Genomic DNA, 27,755 nt, shown 5'->3' on the forward strand with positions numbered 1-27,755 from the left:
GCAGCTGCTGGAATGGAGCTGGGGGAAAGCAGGAGGAAAGCAAAGGGTTCCAGCAGGGGTAGTGCCGACATTGGGGGTAGGAGGGGGCAGAAGCAGCAGCAGCAGCATGAGGTCCAGGCTCAGGCTGTAATGCAAGAAGGCACCCTCAAGTAGAAGGGCCCATGAATCCAAGAACAGTCCTAGCAGTAACCCACTCCTGGAGCCCAGCTGGTTGGGATCACCCTGCAGAGGCGCAGAGAGTGAGGGGTCTGAGAAGCAAAGCTATCCCCCCGGAGAGCAGAAGCCAGAACAATTAGGGGAGGGGCTACCACCTGGAGAACTGGTCTAGGATTCCCCTGAGATTCCTTCTAAGCACCAGCATGTGTAGGCTCACCAGGTAGTGGGGAATCTCAGCTTTTCCTGACCAGGTCCTCCACCCTGTCCCACTCAGTCTCCTGCCCTGTGCACAGTCTTCTCAAGCCTCCTGTCCCTTCACCGGCCCTATATTTTCCTTCCCTTTTCCTCAGTCTTCTACACCCCTTCCTTGTCCACTATCTCCTCCTACTTTCCAATCCCTGACCCCTCTGAACCCTTAGATACAGCCAGTTTGCTCAGGGTTATTCACAAAGACCAGGGTGGCTGCTAGTCTGGGGAGTTTGACACATAAATGGCTCCTAGCTGTCATCTCCGTACCGTCAGATTCCCACACTTCGCTTGAGAGCCTAGTTTCCTGAATCACCCGAACACTATAGGAGTGGACGGGGGAGCGGAGAGGGAAAAGCAACCCCCACTATGACAGAGAGCTCCTGCTCTGACTCTAGCCGTGCTCCCACCTAAGGGGGACAATATGACCCCCTTAGCCCCACTCTGGGAAAACGGCTCATTGAAGAACAAGCACACCAGCACTCAGGCCAATGGCTCTATTTGAAGACATATTCAAATTGAACTGGTATAATTAATTTCATTGCCTGAAAAAAATCAGACCCAGTATTCTTCTCCCCAAATCAGTTTAAGGCAAAGTTACAGCAACCACTAAACGAAGAGGCTTACACATCAATCATCAAAGAACAGAAACAAATCTGTAAAATATACAGAGGTTTAAACAGTACAGAAAACATCAACCAAGCAATATACTAGAACGGGAGCACTGAGGGAGGCCAATGCACATTATTCCTGTCTGACTTATCAGGCATCAGAGCAGTGACTGGGTTATTCCAAGTGAAGTCAATCTGATACCCGCAGTCTGGACTTTCCCAGTGTTACGAGCTAGTGTGACATGTCACAAATCATGCAGCATCCATAGGCGAAAATGAATGGCTTCCACTTGTTCTGGCACTAAAACCTTTCCACCTTTAATTTTTAGGATACTGCATTGACTTACTGATGGACGTTCCTAATGCACAATGAATGGAGGGAAATCCGACTGGATTTGTGCATCCCACTAACACTTGTCCTGATCAGAGAAATTCATTTCAAAAGTGCTGAAAGCTGCTTTGGTATTTTTGCAATATGCATTGGGGCGGGAGGGGGAGAAAACAGTGGAAACTCTACAGAGCTTAAGGATGTGCCCTGGATCAGCTCTTTTAGAAGCATGGCTTGCTCTGTCCCCTGTGCAGGATCTATATCACGTCAAGAAGGCACTTCTGACAATTAAAAAAAGGTGTCGTGTGCTTAGAAATATAAAGAGAAACAAATCACATAAATATCCGAAGTAAAAATCATCCGATAGTCACCATTTACATTGTAAAATCCCAGAAGAGCTAACTCGCACCCTAAGAAACCACAGGATGGCTCCTTGAGACACAGAACCCCAGCCCATGATATACCTGAGAAAAGAGGCCAGAGCTGTTAAGAAATGTCATATGGAAATTGGGCCGGAACAGTTCCTCATGGCTTTGAAAGAGAGCAGAAAAAGAGGTTTCTACTGCTCTATAGTTAACAGGGCATTAATCACAGCAAGTTTACATTAGAGAGCGGGAGAACCCAGCAACCAACACTTTAAGGAAGTTTGATCTTCCTGCCAGAGACATAACTGCAGTGAACAAGGAGGATAAAAGTGAGGAGGTGGGTTGGCTAAGGGAATCCCATTGCTGAGGGAGCCCTGTGGCCCAAAGCTCTCCTGACTTCCTCAGGCAGAAGCACCGAATTAGCCATGGTGGAGCTGGGAGCGAATGGAGGAACTTGAAGTTCATACAAGACCAGCTAAGAGGCAAGAGAAGCACAGGACACCTGGAGAACACATCCCTGATATGTTAACAGAAACCAGCTATATGGGAGAAGATACTTGGGGCCGGGATCTGCTGGAGGCTTTCAAACCTCCTGTACTCCTGGAGCCCATGTGTGTACAACACTATTACTGTTACCTTCGAAACCGCAAAAGCTTCGCTCCCAGGCATGGTGCAAACACAGGATCTCACATGGATTTAAATAGCAGGCGATGCTGAGAGGGGCAGAGCACCCACAAACCCCATGGCGATGGGAATTATAGGTGCTCAGCACTGGTCAGGATCAGCCCCTAAGGATGAAAACTTCAAAATCAAGGGTGACTTTTTTGAGTCGAGAAGGGGCATCAGCCTCCCTCTGAATTTCCTGGCTTGCGTCAGTCACTCTCTGGTTTCTGTGCTTGTTTGGAAAGCCAGCTCAGATAACAGCATTTGCTGTCGTTCTCAAGGCCTTTTGGCAAATCCAAGCTCGTTATGTGGATAATTTTCCCAACAGCTGAAAGGGGGCCTCCACATGGAAACAGAAGAATGTGCTCAAACTGGCATATTAACTCAACAGGCTTTTATCAGCTAACACTCATATTTAGCACTGCACTGGTTAACAACAGGGTGGCCAGAGATGGGCCAAATGCAACCCATTATGCAATGAACCATGACTTCCCCCATCTGTGCCCAGCTTGACCCACACAGACAGGTTACTCAGATCAAGATAGTGTTACATGCTCTGAGTTGCAGCTGCCACGCCACACGTATAAGAGGGCAGCTGCAATCAGCTACCTGTTCTACACCCATTCGGGGCACCCCTCAGCTTCTTGACAAGTTGTCCATGTGGACTTTGGTTGGGCGAAGTTTGGGCAACCTGGTCCATAGCACAGGCTCTCCTAGGGGCCTCCTACCAGCATTAGGTGAACACAAACTTTGCTGCAGGCTCAGTACCAAATTTGCAAAGGTTAACTTTGCTGTTTTAAAAAAGTTAAAAGCCAACAACGCCCCCCATAAAGATTCTTACCTTTAGTCCTGTTACGGGCAGAAAACCTGAACGTGTTCATTTTTAAAAAGCATTTTTGCTGGGAGGTTTGTTTGGTTTTCGCTGTTCCACATGGATCTCTGGAAACCAGAGCAATGAGTTTTAAAATGATGAGCTCCAGCAAGAAAGCCACACACTCCGAGCAATCACACAGCCTTTGAGGGAGGACATTCCTATGCTGGTTTTGACTGTATCTGCCCCAGTTTTGTTCTTAAAATTATATTTTTGTTCAAAGTGCAGCCTGAAACAGCGACACAAAGCTTCAAGTCGAACCATGTCTAAAAAGAGGGGACTTCTAACAAAAAGTGCTACGGCTGTTAAGCAGCGTGTCAGAGACATTACCGCTGAACAGGGGGAGTAAAGGAACACAAGGGAGTTATAAATAAGGAAGTGCAGGTCTGCGACCAGGGAATGGGGATGTTCAGAACAGCCCGTTACCGGGACCTCAGCATCATAGTCACATACCCCAGAATTTAGTGCAGATCTGAGCACAATTCCCTTCCTGAGATGTTTGACTCCTGACCATCTAGGAGGCACTTTTGCATTTACATTCAGGAAGCCCATGAGCTGAGATGTCACCCAGAGGCCTCATGCAGTTCTCTTAAGCTCTGTTGAAAATCTGAGAGTCACAACTCACGCCTTGACTTGGGCTTCTTGATTCCTGAGCTTTGGGGAAGAGTTAACTGGGACAAGGGAAGGCTGGAGGGGTTCTGGTGGGCCCAGAGCTGTAGAGAGGGTCTGGAGAAGGAAGGATGATGGAAATCTGAGGAGTGGGCAGGGGAATGGGATGAAGGTGAAGTTCTCTCACTCAGGATATGTGAAAGTGTTCAGAGTGTGGATTTGCAGAAGGTCCAAACTGTCACTCGGCTAAAGCCAGCCACAGGCTTTCCACCACTGAATGCTGCTCTTATCAAGAGTCTGTCGCTCGAGTTCGGAAGAGGTTAGCAGAGGCAAAACTGAAAGGTCACCTGACCTGGACTCTGGCTGGGTTTTCTCAATTAGCAGCTGCAGGCAGCTACAGTCTGGTTTGAACCAAGCCCCCATTTCCAGTGTCTCACGGCTCCGCACGGGAGTAGCTGCGTCTCTCCCAGCCCAGGCTGGTGTCATTTGTAAAGTGCCATCTTCTTGCTCTGGTACATGTACATGTAGGCATCACAGAAGAGGCGTTTGGCCACGCCTTCCATGTCCCGGGGCTGCTCCATAGCCAGTGCTGCCACTGGCAATTGCAAGTATTTGGCAACTTCAGGGCACAGCGTTACAATGGGAATGTTGAAGCCATTCTCATCACCTGAATATGAGAGAGAGGGGGGGGGAGGGGGTGAGCCCAAGTCTCAGTTCCCAGGGGACAGGTGTCTACAGCACAAAGGAAAACTAGAGCAAGTGGCATTAACTGGGCCCCCAGTTGGCAGTGTCAGCAGAGAGGCCAAGGACTGATTGGGCCAAGGACTATCTTTGCACGCCTAGAAAAAGAGTCCCTCTAGCTGAGGTTTGAAGCGCACTGGTGGCCAGTGGTGGGGCAGCGTGCTTGGCCACTACCTGTTCTACAGTTACACAGAGGGTGTCAGCCTCCTGAGCTGTCAAGCCAGCACCATTCACCAGCGCTAAACTCCCTGTAAAACGGTACGTTCATTTGCAATGCTGGGTAGGGAGTAGTTTTACTTATTACTGAAGTGACACCTTTCCATGCTTCCCAGCAGACGGACCCAATGGAGTTTGGACACAGGGCTCCTATTTTACATTACAGATCTGTGGAAAAATGACTCAAGACCGTTGTGCGCTGGGACTGCAATTCCTGAATGGGGTCATCCAGGTGCAAAGGGCCGGCCAGCCTCCACTTCGAGCGGAGCCCCTGCTCACCGTGCCTGTCAGCCATGCTGTCGAAGAACAGCCAGTTCTCTTTCTCCGGCCCGTACTTCACAAAGGAGACATAGTGACTGGTCTCTATGCAGAGCACTGCAAAGAGCTCCATCCTCTCCCGTGGGATTCGGGGGCTGTCCACGTGGCTCCTGCCCTGAAACTCCTCAGGGATATGCAGTTTTGTCGGCCTGTGTGCTTTGCGCCGGTAATGAGAATGAGCCTGGGGACAGACAACAGGGGGCACTGGCGAGTCAGCAGGGCTACGGCAACTTTATATACACCTACCCTAAAGGGAAAGAGGAGGTGTCTGGGGACAGGCTGGCATTCGGTCACCAATTCGTTCTGAGGTCACCTGCTTTCCGCTCAGTTCCTCAGCTGGGTCTTTCCCATGTGCCAGGAGACTGCAGCATGCTGCCTGCCATAGTCTTGATTATTACCACTCTTCAGCCCCACCGACACACACCGCAGCAGGCCGTGTTCTCCATCTGAGCATATCCTGACAGACCCAGCTACTAATCCTGGGCAGCGCTCGGATGGGGACCTCTAAGGAGAAGCGAGGGTGCTGCAGGAAGTGGAAAGGCTCTTCCCTCAGAGCCTGCCCAGAATCAGGGCCCCAGCGTGGTAAAACACATGGATGACGGGCCATGTATGTGCAAGGTCATGATCCTGCAGCAACTACCCTGCGCGGCTGATCCAGTCAGCACTGCTGGTCTGCTTAGGAAGGAGCCTCCCACCTGACTGGCTGCAGAGAACGCAAGGGAAGCCAGAGGTTTCAGTCTGTGATCTGCCTCCTGGGGAACCAGTAAACACATGGAGGGGGAAACTGGATACCTGTCTGCAGCAGGACTTGCAGTACTGCTTCATCCCGGTAACTGCGAACATCTTGTCTTTGAAGCACTCGGAACACTCCTGGGTGGCTACGTCCCCGCACACGAAGCACTCCCGGGGACCTGCAGTGAGAACACAAACGTCAGCAGTAGTTGTGTGACAGGAAGTCAGTATGCTCTGGCCCCTGCGCCTGTCATGCAAGTCCCGCTCTGTGCAGAAGAATCACATCACAATCCTGCCCTTACTGTACCACTTACACTCTAGCTAGGCCAGCCTCACCACCTGGATCCAAACGAGCCTGCCTCAGTGCCCATGTGCAAGACAGCCCCCGAATCACCAGTGTCCAGGAACTTACTGTCAAGCAGCAGGTCGGTGATGTCCAGCTCCAGGGAGGGAATGATTTTGCTGAACATTTTATATTCCTTCCCGAACCGTGGCATTTGGATAATGAAACAGGAGGGGATCTGGACAAAAAAAAAGCAAGTCACCAAACACGGGGAGACGACGCCTTGCCCTGCCGACACAATCCCCTCTAGGACCTGCTCCCCAGCCCGGCAGCTGGATGACACGTTCTCCCCAGCCCACTATCCGTGAAGTGTCCATACCCCCTTTCATATCCTCCACTGCACCCCTCCAGTTCTGGCGGTGCACTGGGGGGCTCTGCTGCATTCTGATCCGAGGCATAAATCCGCTAACCGGCCTTGCTGTGGAGATGGGCCGTCAAACATTCTAACAAGCAGTCGTGTGCACGGGGCAGGGAACGAAGGCGGCCGTGAAAGGCGAAAGGGGTAGCCGCACTCACCTCCACTAGCTTGAGATTGGAGGACAGGAAGGAATGTTCCACTAACTGCTGCACGTTGGGCACGACCAGCTCCTCTTGCTTGTCTATGAATATCTGGTAACAGTAACACTCCTGCTCCTCCTGGCCTCCAGACCTAGGAGCAACGTTCCAGAGTCAGGGCACTGGGGCTGCCCCCCCGCACTGTCTAGGTGCCCTTGGTGCCCTGGACGGCAGAGCTCTAACAGGACACAGCCTTTGTGTTTCTAGGACAGCCTCCAACCCTGCACCAAGGGGCTCCCAGATCTAGCTTTCAAAAAACTAAGCATTTGTCATCTGGAAACATCCAACAAATGCCGTGGGTGACAGATACCGACGAAGCATCATTCTTACTTGCATTCTGCTCTTCTGCGATGGGTGGGCCAGACACACTTTTTTCCCCTTTAATTTAAAAAAGAAGACACACTGATTTTCTTGTAAGTCAGCTGCTTTACAGTGTGACCAGAAGATTCCTATATCCGAGTTATAAGGTGCCCGTTTTGTGATCCAGCAGCTTGGAAAACTGCAAAGCAAAGCTTGATGCATTTCCAAGGCAACTAATAGTGAAAGATCCTCCAGGATCCTTGTGCTCCCCTGAGGCAACAATGCTGGAACAGTGTAGAAAGGATTCCTATTAAGCAGCCCCTAGCAGGAGGGTTGGAGTGAAGTGAGACAGGCTTCTTTGTATGCACTGCTTTTCATGGAGTAGCTCCATGATACAAGCCACTGCACATTCCTCCACGGGGAACCCAGAAAGCTGGCAACCCAGGTCTAAACTCCTGAACAATGCAGGTATTTTTGGGAGTCCTCACACTAAGCAAATCTCCTCTTCGTAGAGTCCCCACAAAACAGGGCTTCTGAGACTAAACTCAGTGGATTCCCCGTTTGGAAGCTCTAGACTCTCAGCGAACTTGGCAGTCCGGAAACACGAGACTCTTCAGAGGTATTTGTGATACTAGTCCACAGCCAACCTATTGAAGACTAGGAAGACAAGCCCTGTGTTTCTCATGCCACCATTGACCCTATCCAGGGATTACTCTATGCATTTCATCACTCCCTGAAGGTGGCACATCTGGGAATTATTTATAATTCTCATCTTCCAGGTACAGCCTTCCTGGAATATGACCACAGTGTGATGGGCAGGTAGGGATTCAGGGTCACAACAGAGAATAGATGGGCACAAAGTAGTGACACACTTTTCCATTTCCTTCATGAACAAGGGAAATTCACCGATCCTCTCCAGTCAGGCCTTATCTAACGGACCAAGTCACCTCCTTCCCTCCCAATTCTCAGGTGTGGGCAGCACAGTCCACTGCATCAGTAAGATCACAGAGAGATGACAACTTACTGCAGTTTCAGGAGTGGCTCTATTCCCAGGATGTGATGCATGATGAGATTGAGAAACTCCTCGGGGTCTGAAAGTTGAGAGAAATCACAGATCAGGCCAAAGCAACACACTTCCCTGTCCCACCTCCTCCAGAAAGGGAAAAGCACTGTCAAATATGGGCTGGTGTTCCTCACAATGAGCTGCTTCTCTCTCACTCCAGGTATGGCGCTGGTCTGATTAGGAGCTGAAAACACTTGGTTAGTTTCATAGTTTGAAAGTTCTATGGTCAGTGTAAATACCGAAAGAACCTTCCATAGAGAGATAGGGGAGAAGGAGAGCCCAGAAGCCTAGTAAAAGGACACATTTCTCTTAACACCTTCACTGCTGAATGATTTCTTAGCTATATTGAGGGAAAAATCACATTCATACATTGCAGGTACATTTACTCCATTCATCTGCACTCAAACAGCCGGGGGAGAAAGATCTCAATGGATGTTTACTGCCAGCACCAAATACATTAATGGACACTGAAACCAGAGACAATGCTGGAAACTGGAAGAAGAGCAAAAGTCTGGGCTGTCTCTGGACAAGATAAAAGAAAATATCAAACAGATCAAACTAAAATACTGTTCAGTAAATGACAGGACATGACAGCAGAAGATTTAATATAACTTCTACTTTTTAATATTTATACAGCCATGATGGTAGCATCAATAATTTCAATACTCCTTTGGCATTCTGCAGCCCCTTTCTTCTGCATATCTTAAAACACTTTACAAATATCATCTCTGAGACAAGCAAGAGACATAAGGCTGTCTACCTCTGGATGGGAATGTGGTAACTGTTCAAACATACATAACAATTAAGAACAACAAATGAAGACGAAGAATCTGTATCTGACTAAATCTGCAGAGGAATTTAGGTGAGCAAAATGTAATGATGAGACGTGGAATCTGGCAAAGACAACATGGTTAACCCCCCTTGTCAGGCCTACAGAGTTTAACGCCAGACTGCAAATACCAATGGGTCAGACAGAAACCCCCCTTGGGCAAATTCTGCTTTGGTGGTGGTTTCTTCTGAGCAACAGGCCAGCAAGAAGGGACCTAGCAATTCCAATCTTTCCATCATACTTGGGGAACTCTCCTGCATGACCAAACCTAAGTTGACACGTCTGAGGAATTCTCCAGGTAGCAGAACGTTTATTTAAAAACGAGTGTTCTGGGGGAAGACAGGAAACTAGCTTGCAGGGTTGCCTGACTGGGAAAAAGGGGAGATAAGACAGACCACTCTAATATAAGACATCTGCAGAGAGCACATTACCTTTCTCAGACGTGGCAAAGCTCGAGCACTGGCCCTTCTCCGTCAACTGCTGCCTTAGATGCATCACGCTATTAGCGGCAACAAAGCCATTCCTGGGAATGAGGGGAAGCTGGGGATGAGCTCTTTGTGCATTGGCAAACTTACATCTCAGGGGCAGAAAATACAGCAAGTGAAGCATGGAGCCCACCTGCCAAAATCCAAGTTAAGATGCACCCTCCCGAAAGGCAAGAAGTTAGCGCCAGAGGCCCGACCACAAGCAGCGCTGAACAAACTACACTGCTGTCCCATAAGCACCGGGGGAGGAAAGGGGTGGACCAAATATCCTTGATGAAGGCCAGTGGATACTCACTACCCACCATGAGGTTATGTCTCAGTCACCAGCCTTACAGCCTGGCAGTGCACGGGTAACCCTTTGGAGCCTTTCAGTATTTCTATGAGTCAGCTGTTTAAGCAACATGGATTACTTGCTCCCTGGAGACTTTGCTCCCTTATCAGAATCACTCCCAGCCCTAAGAGCAAGAAATCAGGGCCAAAGATTAAATCAAAGTCCTTCATGTGACAGTGCAGGGCTTGTCCCTTGGCCCAGCCTTTAATTATAAATTTCTTCCCCTCTCCCACAACACCTCGACTGAGACCTCTGAGCCCCAGGGATCCCTTCTTTAACCCTCTCACTTTCAACCATGAATCATGACAGTCTCCCTTCTGGCTAAGGAGAGTAGGATGTGGCTTGTCAACACCACTCCCAAGTTCTCTATTGACCCCTCCAGAGCCTTCTCCTGCCAGGGACTCTGCAGCATTCCCAAGACTGAATTCTAGTGTGAGACTTAGATCCACCTCCAGAGGCCTTGAGGCCAGCAGGCTAAGGAACCAGTTGTAATGGCCCATTCAGCCATTCCTCTGAAATGGGACATTACTATCTACACGGCTGGCTCCATTCCGTACATATGGAGTCATGATGCTCCAGTACACAACACACCAGCATTTAGCAAAGGAAATCCACAATCTCAGCATTCGCTGGGTTAATATGAGTGGGAAGGAAGAGCAGAAGAACTTTAGAGCTGGTCAAGAGATATGAATCTCTAGGATACTCCTTGTCTGAGTAGCATCTGAACCACGGCTGTCAAGCAATTAAAAAAATTAATTGCAATTAATCACACTGTTAAACAATAATAGAATACCATTTAAATATTTTTGAATGTTTTCTACATTTTCAAATATATTAATTTCAATTACAACACAGAATACAAAGTGTACAGTGCTCACTTTACATTTATTTTTGATTAAATATTTTGTAAAAAACAAAAGAAACAGTATTTTCAATTCACCTCATACAAGTACTGTAGTACAAACTCTATCATGAAAGTGTGACTTACAAATGTAGATTTTTTTTGTTGTGTTACATAACTGAACTCAAAAACAAAACAATGTAAAACTTTAGAGCCTATAAGTCCACTCAGTCCTACTTCTTGTTCAGCCAATCACTCAGACAAACAAGTTTGTTTACAGTTGCAGGAGATAGTGCTGCCCGCTTGTTTACAATGTCACCTGAAAGTGAGACCAGGTGTTCGCATGGCACTGTTGTAGCCGGTGGTGCAAGATATTTGTGTGTCAGATGTGCTAAAGACTTTGTATTCTGCGTTATAATTGAAATCAATATATTTGAAAATGTAGAAAAACATCCAAAGGTATTTAATAAATTTCAATTGGTATTCTATTGTTTAACAGTGTGATTAAAATCGCAATTTCTTTTGTCGCGATTAATTTTTGTAATTGTGATTTTTTTTTGGGTTAATCACACGAGTCCGATTAATCGACAGCCCTAATCTGAACCGTGACGGACCCAATTCTGGCTGGAAGGAGGTGGTAGCAGCATGGAGATTACAGAAGAGAGACTTGCTGCTTCCAGTGGTCCTACATATAGTACTCACCGTCGGAGGGGATTCACAATCTCATCCCGGAGGATCTTCTGGATGTGCCCCTCGGGCGGGAGGGAGGGCTTGAAGAGCATGGAGTCCAGCACAGAAGTGCAGGAGAAGAGGCTGGGAAGAGAGAGTGGTTGGTAACAGTGAGATCAGGTAATAATGCAGTGGTTTTTGTTTTAAAACAGGGGGTTGGACTAGATGACCTCCTGAGGTCCCTTCCAACCCTGATATTCTATGATTCTATGAAATGAAACACAGGATAGAGATGGACAGATTTAAGGGAGAAAGAGAGAGAGATTTACAGTGTCACAGATGCCAAGACCCGAAGGGTCCAGTGAGATCATCTCATCTGACCTCCTCTATAGCGAGGCTCAGCAGAATTTTGTCAAAATTATAAAGAAATAAAAACTAAAAAATAAAAATAAACATTGATATTTATATTTTTATCAACTTGAATTTTCAGTTGGAGGAAATAATGGGGGGGGGGCGCCAGACAATTATTTAGTGACAGTAGACATTGAGATTCAAGAAGTTAAAGCTAAAGTTATAACCATTAAAACACAAATTATCAACATCACATGGCAAAACACACATAGCAGGTATCCTTAAATCAAACTCTAATAGGTTCTCAAGCGCATTTGTCTTACTTTGCGTATCAGTAAATTTCAATGAACATCAATGGAAATATTTTTTTGTTGGGGTGTGCGGTGAAATGGACGTTTATACCAACATTAACCAATAAATATCTAGTCCTTCCAAGCCTATCATAACACAGGTCATAGAACTTCCCCAAAATAATTCCTACAGCAGATCTTTAAAAACAAAACAAAACAAACAAAAAACAGCCAATCTTGATTTAAAAATTGCCAGTGATGGAGAATCCACTATGACCCTTGGAATACTGTTCCAATGGAGTGGTTAATTACCCTCCCTGTTAAAAATTTACACCTCTGATGTGTCTAGTTTCAACTTCCAGCCATTGGTTTCATGTTAGACCTTGCTCTGCTAGACTGAAGAGCCCATTACCAAGTATTTGTTCCTCAAGTACGTACTTACAGACTGTGATCAAGTCACCCCTCACCATTCTCTTTGTTAAGCTACACAGATTGAGCTCCATCAATTTAACACTATAAGGCATATTTTCTAATCCTTTAATCATTCTCATGACTCTTCTCTCTAAACCATCTCCAATTTATCCCCATCTTTCTTGAGCTGTGGATACCAGAACCGGACCCAGGATTCCAGCAGCGGTCGCACCAGTGCTAAATTTGAGATTTCCCCATTTATGCATCCAAGGATCTCAGGCCTGTTTGGCCACAGCATTGCACTGGGAGCGCATGTTAGGCTGATTATTTGCCATCACCCCCAAATCTTTTTCAGAGTCACTGCTTCCCAGAGTCCTCCATCCTGTAAGTATGGCCTACAGTCTTTGTTTTTAGATGTACAGCTTGACATTTAGCCATATTAAAATACATAGAATCATAGAATATCGGGGTTGGAAGGGACCCCAGAAGGTCATCTAGTCCAACCCCCTGCTCGAAGCAGGACCAATTCCCAGTTAAATCATCCCAGCCAGGGCTTTGTCAAGCCTGACCTTAAAAACCTCTAAGGAAGGAGATTCTACCACCTCCCTAGGTAACGCATTCCAGTGTTTCACCACCCTCTTAGTGAAAAAGTTTTTCCTAATATCCAATCTAAACCTCCCCCACTGCAACTTGAGACCATTACTCCTCGTTCTGTCATCTGCTACCATTGAGAACAGTCTATAGAGCCATCCTCTTTGGAACCCCCTTTCAGGTAGTTGAAAGCAGCTATCAAATCCCCCCTCATTCTTCTCTTCTGCAGGCTAAACAATCCCAGCTCCCTCAGCCTCTCCTCATAACTCATGTGTTCCAGACCCCTAATCATTTTTGTTGCCCTTCGCTGGACTCTCTCCAATTTATCCACATCCTTCTTGAAGTGTGGGGCCCAAAACTGGACACAGTACTCCAGATGAGGCCTCACCAATGTCGAATAGAGGGGAACGATCACATCCCTCGATCTGCTGGCTATGCCCCTACTTATACATCCCAAAATGCCATTGGCCTTCTTGGCAACAAGGGCACACTGCCGACTCATATCCAGCTTCTCGTCCACTGTCACCCCTAGGTCCTTTTCCGCAGAACTGCTGCCTAGCCATTCGGTCCCTAGTCTGTAGCTGTGCATTGGGTTCTTCCGTCCTAAGTGCAGGACCCTGCACTTATCCTTATTGAACCTCATCAGATTTCTTTTGGCCCAATCCTCCAATTTGTCTAGGTCCTTCTGTATCCTATCCCTCCCCTCCAGCGTATCTACCACTCCTCCGAGTTTAGTATCATCCGCAAATTTGCTGAGAGTGCAATCCACACCATCCTCCAGATCATTTATGAAGATATTGAACAAAACTGGCCCCAGGACCGACCCTTGGGGCACTCCACTTGATACCGGCTGCCAACTAGACATGGAGCCATTGATCACTACCCGTTGAGCCCGACAATCTAGCCAGCTTTCTACCCACCTTATAGTGCATTCATCCAGCCCATACTTCCTTAACTTGCTGACAAGAATACTGTGGGAGACCGTGTCAAAAGCTTTGCTAAAGTCAAGAAACAATACATCCACTGCTTTCCCTTCATCCACAGAACCAGTAATCTCATCATAGAAGGCGATTAGATTAGTCAGGCATGACCTTCCCTTGGTGAATCCATGCTGGCTGTTCCTGATCACTTTCCTCTCATGCAAGTGCTTCAGGATTGATTCTTTGAGGACCTGCTCCATGATTTTTCCAGGGACTGAGGTGAGGCTGACTGGCCTGTAGTTCCCAGGATCCTCCTCCTTCCCTTTTTTAAAGATTGGCACAACATTAGCCTTTTTCCAGTCATCCGGGACTTCCCCCGTTCGCCACGAGTTTTCAAAGATAATGGCCAATGGCTCTGCAATCACAGCCGCCAATTCCTTCAGCACTCTCGGATGCAACTCGTCCGGCCCCATGGACTTGTGCACGTCCAGCTTTTCTAAATAGTCCCTAACCACCTCTATCTCCACAGAGGGCTGGCCATCTCTTCCCCATTTTGCGATGCCCAGCGCAGCAGTCTGGGAGCTGACCTTGTTAGTGAAAACAGAGGCAAAAAAAGCATTGAGTACATTAGCTTTTTCCACATCCTCTGTCACTAGGTTGCCTCCCTCATTCAGTAAGGGGCCCACACTTTCCTTGGCTTTCTTCTTGTTGCCAACATACCTGAAGAAACCCTTCTTGTTACTCTTGACATCTCTTGCTAGCTGCAGCTCCAGGTGCGATTTGGCCCTCCTGATATCATTCCTACATGCCCGAGCAATATTTTTATACTCTTCCCTGGTCATATGTCCAACCTTCCACTTCTTGTAAGCTTCTTTTTTATGTTTAAGATCCGCTAGGATTTCATCATTAAGCCAAGCTGGTCGCCTGCCATATTTACTATTCTTTCGACTCATCGGGATGGTTTGTCCCTGTAACCTCAACAGGGATTCCTTGAAATACAGCCAGCTCTCCTGGACTCCTTTCCCCTTCAAGTTAGTCCCCCAGGGGATCCTGGCCATCCGTTCCCTGAGGGAGTCGAAGTCTGCTTTCCTGAAGTCCAGGGTCCGTATCCTGCTGCTTACCTTTCTTCCCCGCGTCAGGATCCTGAACATATCATTTGCTTGTGCCCAAGTTTATCAAAGAATGTAGTTCGCTCGATATCAGTGACTGTTCCTCTTCATTATTTACCACTCCCCCAATTTTTGTGTCATCTGCAAACTTTATCAGTGGTGATTTTATACTTTCTTCCAGGTCATTGATAAAACAGTTAAATTAGCATAAGACCAAGAACCAGTCCCTACAGGATCCCACTAGAAAGACACCCACACGATGATGATTCCCCTTTTACAAACACATTTTGAGACCTATCAATTAGCGGGATTTTAATCCATTGAATGTGTGCCATGTTAATTTGATATCGTTCAAGTTTTTTTTAATCAAAATGCCTTGCAATACCAATTCAAATGCCTTAGAGAAGTGCGTTACATCAATACTATTACCTTTATCAACCCAACTTGTAATCTCATCAAAAAAAGATACCAAGTTAGTTTGACAGCATCTATTTTCTATAAACGCATATTGATTGACATTAATTATGCTACCCTCCTTTAATTCTTTGTTAATTGAGTCCTGTATCAGCTGCTCCATTATCTTGCCTGGGATCAATGTCGGACTGAGAGGCCTATAATTACGTGGGTCATCCCATTACCCTTTTAAAACACTGGCACATTAGCTTTCTTTTAGTCTTCTGGAACTTCCCCAGTGTTCCAAAACTTATTGAAAATCAACATTAACAGTTGAGCAAGCTCCCCAGCCAGCTCTTTTAAAACTCTTGGATCCAAGTTCTCTGGACCTGCTTATTTTAAAAACTCCAACTTCAGTAGCTGCTGTTTGACATCTTCCCACGATACTAGTGGAATGGAAAGAGTGTCATCAACATCATATGACTGTCTCATCTGTTTTTTCCTCAATACAAAGCAAAATATTTATTGAACACTTCTGCCTTTTTTTGCATTAGTATTGATAATTCTACCATTTTCAGCGAGTAATGGACCAATATAATTGTTAGGATTCTTTTAGTTCCTAACATACTTAAAAAACTCCTTAACTCTGCTGGCCATACATTTCTCCTTGTGTCCCTTTACACTGCCTTTTTCCTCAGTTGTGGCTTTTTCAGTACCTAGTAAAATCTTCTTAAACTCCTCTCAATTATCATTCACATCTTTCTGATTAAATTTTTCCTCCTGGCTGATGTGACTCATAACTGTGTTTAGCTTTGTGAAATTTGTCCTTTTAAAGCACCAAACATAAATATTACTGATCTGAACTTCATTCCACTTGGACATTATAAGCCCGATCAAGTCATGATCACTTTGTACCTAAGCTACTGTTAATTTTTAGATGTAAGGGATGGAAGGAGAGAATGCGTGAAAGTGGGCAGCGTGAAATGAGAAAGTTTTCCATCAATTGTGGATGAGTGAAATCCTGTGGTTTGACAAATTTAGGAACATTTGTAGCTAGGCAGGGTGAGAATCAAATCTTATTCTTCAAGGCTAAAACTGACTGCTTTTGGGGATCACCAAGGGATTTTTTTCCCCCACATACAGCACTGTACCGTCAGGTAAGTGCATTACTGGAGGTTTCTCTGAAGTATCAGTTTCTGGCCTTTACTTGAGATGACATACCAGACTTGAGAGGACCAGTAATATAATCTAATGTGGCAACCTATGATTTTTCATTACACACAAATGGTGTGTGCTTAGCATCTAAGAACTTTCTCCTTCAGGATATTGGGAGTTGGGACCTGCCATCTCCAGACTGCATCTCTATATTAAAGAGCAATTGCATTCTACTCTTTGTGCAAATTACGTGTAATCCCTGTGCTCCTGGTGAGCTGCCTGATTCGATGCTCAGTAAGGACCATCATCCCTGGATTATGGACCTCATTTAACAGAGGGAGATGGTCAAGAGAGGCCATTTGGCATGAGGTTAAAGGAGAGTAGTGCCTCCTACCTGAAAAGAGCAGCATCCATGTAGCAGGAGTTGCAATGGCCTTGAATTCCTTTCATGCGCCCTTGTAAAACATGCACGGCTGTGCCATTCCTGAGAGGAGGAAAATTAGCCAGAACCTGAGGACTATTCATCTGACCTGCAACAGAAATAACAGAAACTGCTACTTTTAGCATCCCCTTGCACTTGGGACAGCTTTGCCCTCCTGGTACTTTCCTGTAGGGCTAGTCCACCGATAAAGGTCACAACCCACTCTGTTTGTTCTGTACTGTACCCCTCATGCATTTAGACCGTAACCTCTTTGGGATGGGGACTTGATTGTTTGGCACACTTACCCACTATAATCTGCTGCCAGAGCACAGACGCATAACCTCAGCATGAGAGGGAACCTCTGGGCAATTTGCTGATCACTTGTTCAGCCGCTAGACTTTTTAACCACCACACATTCCCTGCCATCCACACCGCCACTACTATCCTCAGCATCATGTCAGCGAGCGCCTGTCGCTGAAAGGGCCCACAGTGGAGAGAGCTAGTTTCCTGACACTGAGCTGAATGTAAGCTTGAGATAATGGGATCTCTGTGTAAAGCATTCCTAGAAAAGTTTCTGCACTGGAAGCGTCCAACAACCAGCTGGAGGGATTCTCAGGGCTGCTGCTGGAAGCCGAAGCTGGTAAATTAATGCCCATTCACCGCATTCCTGCCAGCGTGGCTTTGGTATGGATGAGCTGGTCTAACCATACTGGGGGAGGGAAGGAGTGCTGCTCGAGCTCAAGGAAAGCAGCAAATATGCAGATGCATGATCTGTACTTCCCTGCAGGGGCAGTTATTCTGTGGGATCCACAGCTCTGTCCCAAAGATCTACACCCTCCTCTCCATGCCAGTGTGGTCATCCTACCATTCCAGGTGGCCCATAACTATTCCATTACAGCACAAATAACCTCCTGAAGGGCAGATCCAGCAGGTGACACAAGTGGCAAGGGGATATTAAAGCAACTTTAGCGTGACAACATCCCTGTGTAGTTGGCAAGTATCAGCCCCATTTTACAGAAAGGAAAAGTTAGGCAACAGAGAATTTAAGTGACTTGCCCAAGGTCACAGCAAGTCAGTGGCAAATGTCAGAACAGAACCAAGGAGTCCCAACTCCCAGTCCCCTGGCTGTACCACTAATAGCTGGAAAATGAGGAAATGGAAGGTGAAAGGAAGAAGGAGAGATAAGAAAGAGAAGGACCGAACAAAATTAGTCCTAGAGTCAGTTCTAATGGGGACGGGTGGCGGAATATAAAGTGCAGTAGATTTAGTTGTGCTAGGATATACATCAGGACTATTCTTTGGGAATGGAGGGGGGCTCCTTGGACTCTCAGAATTATAATTTTACACAAAATGCTGGTTCTCAACACAGAGACTAGCAAAGATGACCCACATATGACCCTCCTGTCCTAGCCGGAGTCATCAGCTTCTAAGGGAACTCACTGGAAGTGCTGGGGTCCAGGAGGCCACTGCTCACACACTGGAAGCGCATGTCGGGCTGGCATGACTGAAGCTTCACAAAGAGGCCCCGCTTTGGGGGGCAGTGGAAGTAGCGCGTGCCTAGCCATTCGCCATCTGTGACCCCCTTCTCTTCATCCTGTGAAAAGGACAGAAATCCATCCACAAGCAGTTCCAGGCCAGGCTTTCTAGGAATGAGTTAGATCAGCGGTTTCCAACCTGTGGTCCGTGGACTATGTCTAAGGTGTCTGCAAAAGGTTATCTTTACCATAGAATACTGGTAATGACCCTGCACCTCCTTTCAAAATTTTTTAGGGGTCTGCAAATGAAAAAAGGCTGAAAGCCGCTAAGTTAGATTAAGTGGCGCTTGTGAGCACAGCTAAGGAAAAAGAACAGGAGGACTTGTGGCACCTTAGAGACTAACCAATTTATTTGAGCATAAGCTTTCGTGAGCCACAGCTCACTTCATCGGATGCTTATGCTCAAATAAATTGGTTAGTCTCTAAGGTGCCACAAGTCCTCCTTTTCTTTTTGCGAATACAGACTAACGCGGCCGCTGCTCTGAACCCTGTGGAAAAAGAGTAACAGCAACAATTTCTCCACAAGGGGGCACGATCCACTGAAATGCTACATGTGACCAAACGCACTATTAAACAAATCACGCAGTCAGAGCTGCACATATCTGATGGCTGTGCTAGGGCTGACGTTAGGATGGGATTTCATGACCTGACAACTACATACAACTTTGTACTTATTTTCAGCCATTTTTTCATTTGGTTTAGTTACATCTTAGACCAGTGCATCCAATGAAGTGGGTGGTAGCCCACGAAAGCTGATGCTCAAATAAATGTGTTAGTCTCTAAGGTGCCACAAGTCCTCCTGTTCTTTTTGCGGATACAGACTAACACGGCTGTTACTCTGAAACCTGTCATTTTAGACCAGTGCATCCCTTTTGTCAGCACAGAATGAATTTCATGAATCCAAATCCCAACGGCAGCAGCAGCTGTTGTCCAAGGATCTCAAAGCACTTTGCAAATAACTAATGAAGCCTCACGACACCTCTGAAGGCAGGTGAGAATGATCCCATTTAACAGATGAGGAAAAAGATAGAGAGGAGACTTGACCAGGCTCATACAATGAACCAATAGCAGGGCTAGGAACAGAACTCAGGAGTCCTGGCTCCCAGGTCCATGCTCTCACCAATATACCCCTCTCCCTCCACTAAGGAAAGTCTGCGTCCCAGTATCTATATTATCCCATCCACGATCCCAGCAAGAGAGGCCAGCTTAATCTACCCTGACTCTTTAATTAAGCAGTGTGAAATGTTAGCACCCTAACCTAGGGCATGCTGGGAAACAGACATGCTCATGACCCCCAAAAGACATGCCAGTTCTGACCTTAGAACCCTTAGAGAACAGAAACATAATTTTGCTACTTACTAATTCAACTCCTGCCATTTTGTGCTCAATTTTGGGCATGTACCCCAACCAGCGGATGATTCCAGAGACTGGATTCCCCTTGTCTAAGGTGATCTGTACCATGGAGTTCACATCCAGGGATTGTTTTCTACTTTCCAATTCCTCTCCACTCTCGCTTCTCTCTCGCTTCATTTGTCTCTGAGATCCCAGGGCCATGTCTGGCTCAAATGCTGAAAAATCACAATATACATAATAAAACGTAGACAAGAGCTGAGGGAGTGTGTGTGTCAACCTTTGTTCATTCGAATAAGTGGCTGCCAAATATTTCACAGCATTGTTTTCCTAACAACAATACAACCTAGGGTTTCTGTGCTTCTCAGACACGGATCTATGAGTATGCAGCTAAGAAGAACTGAAAGGGTAGAGAGGAACTGGAAGAGGTTCAGAGAAGTGCAACAAAAATGATCAAAGGTATGGAACAGCTTCCATACGAGTAGAGACTACAAAGATCAGGGCTCTTCAGCTTAGAAAAGAGATGCCTAAGGTGGAAGAGGACACAGGTCTATAAAATCATGACTGGTGAGGAGAAAATGACTAGAGGAGTGTTATTTATCCTTTCTAACATCACAAAAATCAGGGGTCACCTGAGGAAATTGATAGGAAGCAGGTTTAATACAAACAAGAGGAAATACTTTTTTAGACAACATACAATTAACCTGTGAACTCATAGCCACAGGATACTGTGATAGTCAACAGTAAAACTAGGTTAAAAAAAAGAATTAGATGAGTTAATGGAGGATAGGTCCATCAATGGCTATTAGCCAAGATAGCGCTTGGGGCTCCCCTACACCTCTGACTACCAAAAGCCGGGAGGGGAAGATGGGTGGCTCTCTCCAAAATTGCTGTTCTGTATGCTCCCCCTTAAACTCTGGTACTGCCCGCCATTTCAGACAGGGTACTGGGCTAGATGGATCACTGGTATGACCCAGTATGGCCATTCTTATGAGAGTCAGGAAACTTGGGACTGATTCTCAGCCCAAGCTAAGGCCCTTTAATACTGCTCTGGAGAATTCACTGCTTCCTTTTGGTAGTTTGTTCTAATGGTTAATCCCCTCACTGTTAATAATCCATGTCTTATTTCTAATTTGAATTTGTCTGGCGTTAACTTCCAGACATTGGTTCTTGTTCTGTCTTTCTCCAGTAGACAAAGAGCTCTTTAGTACCCTGTATTTTCTCCCCAGGAAGGTATTTGTACGCTGTAATCAGGTAGCCTCTCTGTCTTCTTTTCAATAAACTAAATTAACTAAGCTCTTTAAGCTTCTCATTGTCGGGCATTTTCTCCAGCCCTCAAATCATCCTTTTAAAAACGTAAAACTCTTCTGTTGTTTGTTCGGCTTGTCAGTCACATTGCAGAGAATGAGGTAAAAGAAAAAGAAAAAACCCAACCCAAAGCAAATCCCAATCTGCTGGGTTCTACACGGGTAGGGTGGCTGTATTTGTATGCTGCTTTACCTGGGGAGAGCAGCCCTTCCTTCACAACAGAGTCCATAGGGATGTCCCTGAAAACATCTGTTGGTCCTTCTTCTTCCTGTAAGTGACAATGCAAGAGAGGGTTACGTCAGCTACATGATCTGTAAGTGGTGGGGTGAGATGAGGAAAGTCTCCCACAGGAAACAATGGTTTTGTTTGCCCTAGACAAAGACTTCCCTCCACAAAACCCTACAACAGCACCACATGTGCAGGAACTTGATAAGGCTCCTACCAGAAGGCAGGCTGCAAGGATAACAACGAAAAATGAAAGCAAGCTCCTCTTACCGGGCAAACTTTAACAAGCCACTGGGTTCCCTCCTTGTACACGTCCATAGCTATGCCTTGTCTGAAGACATCATCCAGGTAGAAGCCAATTGTGTCCCCTGCTTTTACAGGAACAACCTTGTCCACATCCGGTTTGGGCTCCTCTCTCGCTGGGTCGCCGCCCAGCGCCGGGATAAACCGGATTTTGTTAAGCGGCAGAAAGAGCCCATGGTTCTGCTTACACTTGAAATACTCAGAGACGTTATAGGTGCCATCACTGTGGCCTCTGCCTTCACCATCACCCTGAAGAACCAGCAGAAAGGCACATTACATTCTGGGCAGCAACAAGTCAGAGAGAAGCCACCTGACCCTTGGCACGGTGACATGTCCTCATGTCAGAAATGAGGTACCCTCCCAACCCAATACAAACAACAGAGCTGTTATAGGTTTCAGAGTAGCAGCCGTGTTAGTCTGTATTCGCAAAAAGAAAAGGAGTACTTGTGGCACCTTAGAGACTAACCAATTTGATCAGAATATAGACCCATCCCCATTTTACAATGAGGAAGCTGAGTCACAGAGAGACAGGGAAGCCCGAGTCACACAGGGAGTCTGGAATGGAGCGAGGAACAGAGCCCAGGAGTTTTGATCCCAGGCACACTGCTGTTACCAGTGGAAATCAGTGCCTTGCTATTAGGATTCAGAGGCTAAACGTTCAGTGCAATATGATTAGAACTAGCACTTCCAGGGCAACAAGATTTGTTTTCCTGAACACGGGGTTTGATTATAAGATGCAACAGGGAGACAATGCCAGTCCACTGCCCTTGGCGAGACCCCCTTCCGTTGGGCTGAGACACTGGGCCTATATAAAATTAACTGAGGGGGGGAGAAAGAGCCCCCCTTCCCCCTGAATCACCGTACCTGTAACTCCACCCCAAAGTAGGACGGACAGAGCGGGGAGGACAAAGGGCTCTTGCTGATCTTCCCAATGTAGCGGATGGTGCCAGTGAACTGTTGTTGGTTGAGATCTACCACCACCTGTTGACCCACTGTAGCCTTCACCGCTGCTTCAAGGCTACACCTGTCCAGGAAACAGTTCAAGCGCTCATTGAGGATGTTGATGGCCAGAAGGAAAACAGCTTCCTCCTCCTTCACAGGCTGAAGAATTTCTGGATCGATAGTGGTTATGGAATTGTCATCCAGCATGGTGACCCTCAAGAAACGAGTGGAAGTCGGGCCACAGGCGATACTGTGCAAATAATTCCTCTCTTTGAGGAAGCACATGCTCCCGGCGTGAAAGAGCTTGCTGCCATATGGAAAATCATCTGTCAAGATGTAATAAACATTTCCGTCCCCTTGTGAAGGTAGAGGGCTGCCTGGTAAAACTGTTGTAGTCATCTTCACTTCCACTCCGTCCTGAGAAGTTAGAGAAGCACAACAGGACAGCACAGGGCACATGATTATTATTATGTTTTATGGTAGCACCCTTATGTGCTAGCTGCTTTTCAAACACACAAGCAGAGACCGTGCCTGTCTTGAGGAGATCACAGTCTAAGGGGAGACAGGCATCAAGAAAAGGGAACCACTACCCGGATTTTCTATACAAGATACATATAGGCAGCCTAGCAAGGGTAGGAGTCTTGCAGATGAGTTCAGGGAAGTGAAAACTCGCCAGGGGGGTGGGGGTGGGGTTTGCAGAAGACGGTGATTGAGAGACTGACATAGGCAGATGAGAGTAAAACGTTGGAGGAGTCAGGAGGGGGAAGGGGAGGCTACAGAAAGGTAAATAAGTATAAAGGGGCAGAGCTATACAGAACCTGGAAGGTGACCAGGTATCGGGTTCATTTTCAAAAGGGTTAAAAATCATCATTCATAGTGTGGCAAATCTAGACATTAATGCCCTGGCTGAAAACCCACAGTGCCACAAGTAACAAGGGCTGGGGGATTCTGTGCAACAGCCCTGGTCAATACCCAAAACATCTGGCTGTTAGACAATACTCCTCTGGTGCTCATGGAGGCCAGGACACCTGAACAGGTATTCTACCCAATGAACAATCCACGCCTGGTGAGACAGTTGTCCTGCCAGCTCCTGCACAAGCCTGCCAGTGTGGTTAATCTTGCCATTAAATATAGGAAGTAGATGGACACTGTACAGGTAACCAGGGCTGGTCACCAAAGGTCTCATCCAAGAATGTGAGAACTATGCTCACTCTAGGTGGTAACACAGAGCCATGCATTCAAATATTCTATATAAGTACACTTCCAAAGCAGCCTGGTATCATCATAGTCACAGCGATGCTTTGTGGGTGTATGAGGTGTCCAGAGTCTGTGATGCATGGAGTCTTAGTCAGGGACTCTGCATTTTAAAGATCTGGAGACCAATCACCTTGTTACACGAACAATAAAAACCATGTGTCACATACAAGGTACTTTCTTCCATTTCAAATTAACACAACAAAATCTCACCGAGCTTTATACCCTGGCTAAAGGCACACCAACATGAAATCCAGCCAGGTTTAAAAAGTGAATTAAAAGTAGTTTCTGGTGCTGTGCTTGCCAACTGGCTTAACGTGGCAGTTTTACAACACTTTTCCGTAAGTTCTCTCTCCAAGGGAAAACAGTAAGTCTGATTGATGAATGCACAAAAGAAAACTGAAAATAAAACATTTATTCCTTCTAATCTCTTTCAGTTACAGTAACCTCATGTGTTACTTGTAGTTATACTGGTAAAAACACATTCAGGCAGAGGTGCGATTTTTAAGTTTGGCTCCTTAAATAGTGCTGTCATTGTCGGGTGAAAACCCTACACGCATTTAGAAACAGCACTGAACTGTCTGGGTTAGTAACATACCAGATTCTTAAGACTGAAATGACCGTTAAGACTAATATAAGACCTCTGCACTGGTGCAGCTCACAGTGACTTCAATAGGGCTCCAGGTGGGCACAGAGCAGAACCCCTTGCAGGGTCAAGACCCGGCTTGGCACCATTGTCGGCTGTTTGCTGTGGGCACGCCGTATACTTTGGACGGTCAAACTGCACGGGATGATTTCATGTTTGCTCCTAGTCTGTATCACTCCCCAGTTCCCAGCTCTGTTTGGAGGATTTGGATCCTGACACAGGCAGCTCAAGGTTTCCATATAAATACAGGATTTTCCAACTCCTTGTTGATGAGGTTTGGTAAATTCAGGGGCTTCCTTAAAACCAAACCCTGGCGACTGGGCCTCAGCTACCTGACCTTTCACTTCTGCAGCACACAGAGTGCTGGGGGGTCAGGAGAAGAGGTGGCCCTAGTGCATTGGGAATGGGGTCCGGTGGCAGTTGGGGGATTCTCTCTGGGGGGTGCTCTGGGGGTGTCCCTACAGGGAAAGGGGTGCACCACAGACTGAAACTGTCTCTGTTAAAGTCACAAAAGGGGGGAGGCGGTGTTCCTGACTGGAGAGGGAGGGGCCCCAGGCGGGGGTGTCCCAGAGGAGGAGGAGGGGGGGGCCCGGGGGGGAGGGGCCCCAGGCGGGGGTGTCCCAGAGGAGGAGGAGGAGGGGGGGCCCGGGGGGGGAGGTGACCCAGGCGGGGGTGTCCCAGAGGAGGAGGAGGAGGAGGGGGGGCCCGGGGGGGAGGGGCCCCAGGCGGGGGTGTCCCAGAGGAGGAGGAGGAGGGGGGGGCACGGGGGGAGGGGCCCCAGGCGGGGGTGTCCCAGAGGCGGAGGAGGAGGAGCGGGGGCCCGGGGGGGAAGGGCTCCAGGCGGGGGTGTCCCAGAGGAGGAGGAGGAGGAGCGGGGGCCCGGGGGGGAAGGGCTCCAGGCGGGGGTGTCCCAGAGGAGGAGGAGGAGGAGGGGGGCCCGGGAGGGAGGGGCCCCAGGCGGGGGTGTCCCAGAGGAGGAGGATTGGGGGCCCGGGAGGGAGGGGCCCCAGGCGGGGGTGTCCCAGAGGAGGAGGATTGGGGGCCCGGGAGGGAGGGGCCCCAGGCGGGGGTGTCCCAGAGGAGGAGGATTGGGGGCCCGGGAGGGAGGGGCCCCAGGCGGGGGTGTCCCAGAGGAGGAGGATTGGGGGCCCGGGAGGGAGGGGCCCCAGGCGGGGGTGTCCCAGAGGAGGAGGATTGGGGGCCCGGGGGGGAGGGGCCCCAGGCGGGGGTGTCCCAGAGGAGGAGGATTGGGGGCCCGGGGGGGAGGGGCCCCAGGCGGGGGTGTCCCAGAGGAGGAGGATTGGGGGCCCGGGGGGGAGGGGCCCCAGGCGGGGGTGTCCCAGAGGAGGAGAGGAGGGGGGCCCGGGGGGGAGGGGCCCCAGGCGGGGGTGTCCCGGAGGAGGAGGAGGAGGGGGCCCCGGGGGGGAGGGGCCCCAGGCGGGGGTGTCCCGGAGGAGGAGGGGGACCCCCGGGAGGAGGGGCCCCAGGCGGGGGTGTCCCGGAGGAGGAGAGGAGGGGGGCCCGGGGGGGAGGGGCCCCAGGCGGGGGTGTCCCGGAGGAGGAGGGGGACCCCCGGGAGGAGGGGCCCCAGGCGGGGGTGTCCCAGAGGAGGAGAGGAGGGGGGCCCGGGGGGGAGGGGCCCCAGGCGGGGGTGTCCCGGAGGAGGAGGGAGAGGGGGGGGTCCGGGGGGGAGGGGCCCCAGGCGGGGGTGTCCCGGAGGAGGAGGAGGAGGGGGGCCCGGGGGGGAGGGGACCCAGGCGGGGGGTGTCCCGGAGGAGGAGGAGGAGGGGGGCCCGGGGGGGAGGGGCCCCAGGCGGGGGGTGTCCCGGAGGAGGAGGAGGAGGGGGGGCCCGGGGGGGGCCCAGGCGGGGGTGTCCCGGAGGAGGAGGGGGGACCCCCGGGGGGAGGGGCCCCAGGCGGGGGTGTCCCGGAGGAGGAGGAGGAGGGGGGGCCCGGGGGGGGCCCAGGCGGGGGTGTCCCGGAGGAGGAGGAGGAGGGGGGGCCCGGGGGGGCGGGGCCCCAGGCGGGGGTGTCCCGGAGGAGGGGGGGTCCGGGGGAGAGGGGCCCCAGGCGGGGGTGTCCCGGAGGAGGAGGAGGAGGGGGGCCCGGGGGGGAGGGGCCCCAGGCGGGGGTGTCCCGGAGGAGGAGGAGGAGGGGGCCCCGGGAGGAGGGGCCCCAGGCGGGGGTGTCCCAGAGGAGGAGAGGAGGGGGGCCCCGGGGGGGGGGGCCCAGGCGGGGGTGTCCCGGAGGAGGAGGAGGAGGGGGCCCCGGGGGGGAGGGGCCCCAGGCGGGGGTGTCCCGGAGGAGGAGGGGGCCCCGGGAGGGAGGGGCCCCAGGCGGGGGTGTCCCGGAGGAGGAGGGGGACCCCCGGGAGGAGGGGCCCCAGGCGGGGGTGTCCCGGAGGAGGAGGGGGGGGCCCGGGGGGGAGGGGCCCCAGGCGGGGGTGTCCCGGAGGAGGAGGAGAAGGGGGGGGCCCGGGGGGGAGGGGCCCCAGACGGGGGTGTCCCGGAGGAGGAGGAGAAGGGGGGGGCCCGGGGGGAGGGGCCCCAGACGGGGGTGTCCCAGAGGAGGAGGGGGGGGCCGGGGGGGGCCCCAGACGGGGGGTGTGCCGGAGGAGGAGGAGAAGGGGGGGGCCGGGGGGGAGGGGCCCCAGGCGGGGGTGTCCCGGAGGAGGAGGAGAAGGGGGGGGCCGGGGGGGAGGGGCCCCAGGCGGGGGTGTCCCGGAGGAGGAGGAGAAGGGGGGGGCCGGGGGGGAGGGGCCCCAGGCGGGGGTGTCCCGGAGGAGGAGGAGGAGGGGGGGCCGGGGGGGAGGGGCCCAGGCGGGGGTGTCCCGGAGGAGGAGAGGGGGGGCCCGGGGGGGAGGGGCCCCAGGCGGGGGTGTCCCGGAGGAGGAGGGGGGGCCGGGGGGGGCCCCAGACGGGGGGTGTCCCGGAGGAGGAGGAGAAGGGGGGGGCCCGGGGGGAGGGGCCCCAGACGGGGGGTGTCCCGGAGGAGGAGGAGAAGGGGGGGGCCGGGGGGGAGGGGCCCCAGGCGGGGGTGTCCCGGAGGAGGGGACCCCCGGGGGGAGGGGCCCAGGCGGGGGGCGGGAAGGAGTTCAAGGCGCGGGGCTTCCCGCTCGGGACGGGGACGCTGGGGCCCGCCCGGAGCCGGCCGCCGCCCCTCACCTGCCGCGCCCGGGCGCCGGGGCCCTTCGCGGAGCGAGCCGGGGCCTCCCGCTGCCACGGCGCTTCCGTGCCTGGGGGCGGGCACCATCGAGTCCCGGGAGGCGCGGGACAGAGC

General features: G+C 50.0%; 1 protein-coding gene across 2 annotated transcripts; it reads right to left on the reverse strand.

Annotated features, from left to right (window-relative positions):
- Window positions 1-969: 969 nt before the first annotated feature.
- On the reverse strand, window positions 970-27,755 carry LOC125632912 (ubiquitin carboxyl-terminal hydrolase CYLD). Of its 2 annotated transcripts, none has more exons than XM_048841828.2 (15): window positions 27,641-27,755; window positions 22,499-22,993; window positions 21,602-21,883; window positions 21,299-21,374; window positions 19,808-20,016; window positions 18,354-18,507; window positions 16,887-17,022; window positions 11,306-11,416; window positions 9,378-9,469; window positions 8,079-8,145; window positions 6,716-6,848; window positions 6,269-6,377; window positions 5,917-6,035; window positions 5,086-5,305; window positions 970-4,516 (listed from the first exon to the last, which is right to left on the reverse strand). In XM_048841828.2, exons 2-15 carry the CDS (start codon window positions 22,973-22,975, stop codon window positions 4,332-4,334), a joined length of 2,370 nt encoding a protein of 789 aa, XP_048697785.1. In that variant the 5' UTR covers window positions 22,976-22,993; window positions 27,641-27,755; the 3' UTR covers window positions 970-4,331. The 2 variants fall into 2 exon arrangements, with proteins under 2 accessions (XP_048697785.1, XP_074980996.1); XM_075124895.1 differs by lacking the exon at window positions 27,641-27,755 and adding an exon at window positions 24,044-24,061.

The sequence above is a fragment of the Caretta caretta genome, chromosome 2 (assembly GCF_965140235.1).
Source record: "Caretta caretta isolate rCarCar2 chromosome 2, rCarCar1.hap1, whole genome shotgun sequence".
Lineage (NCBI taxonomy): Eukaryota > Metazoa > Chordata > Testudines > Cheloniidae > Caretta > Caretta caretta.

What these genes read in the sequence shown, in the direction of transcription:
- LOC125632912 (XM_048841828.2), bottom strand. Translation starts at nt 22,975, where the DNA reads ATGACTACAACAGTTTTACCAGGCAGCCCTCTACCTTCACAAGGGGAC. An exon ending in GGAAGGGCTGCTCTCCCCAG is followed by an intron (nt 20,017 to 21,298) that starts GTAAAGCAGCAT and finishes GTGATTTTTCAG; the next exon opens with CATTTGAGCCAGACATGGCC. An exon ending in ATTGTGAATCCCCTCCGACG is followed by an intron (nt 9,470 to 11,305) that starts GTGAGTACTATA and finishes CCTCATTCCCAG; the next exon opens with GAATGGCTTTGTTGCCGCTA.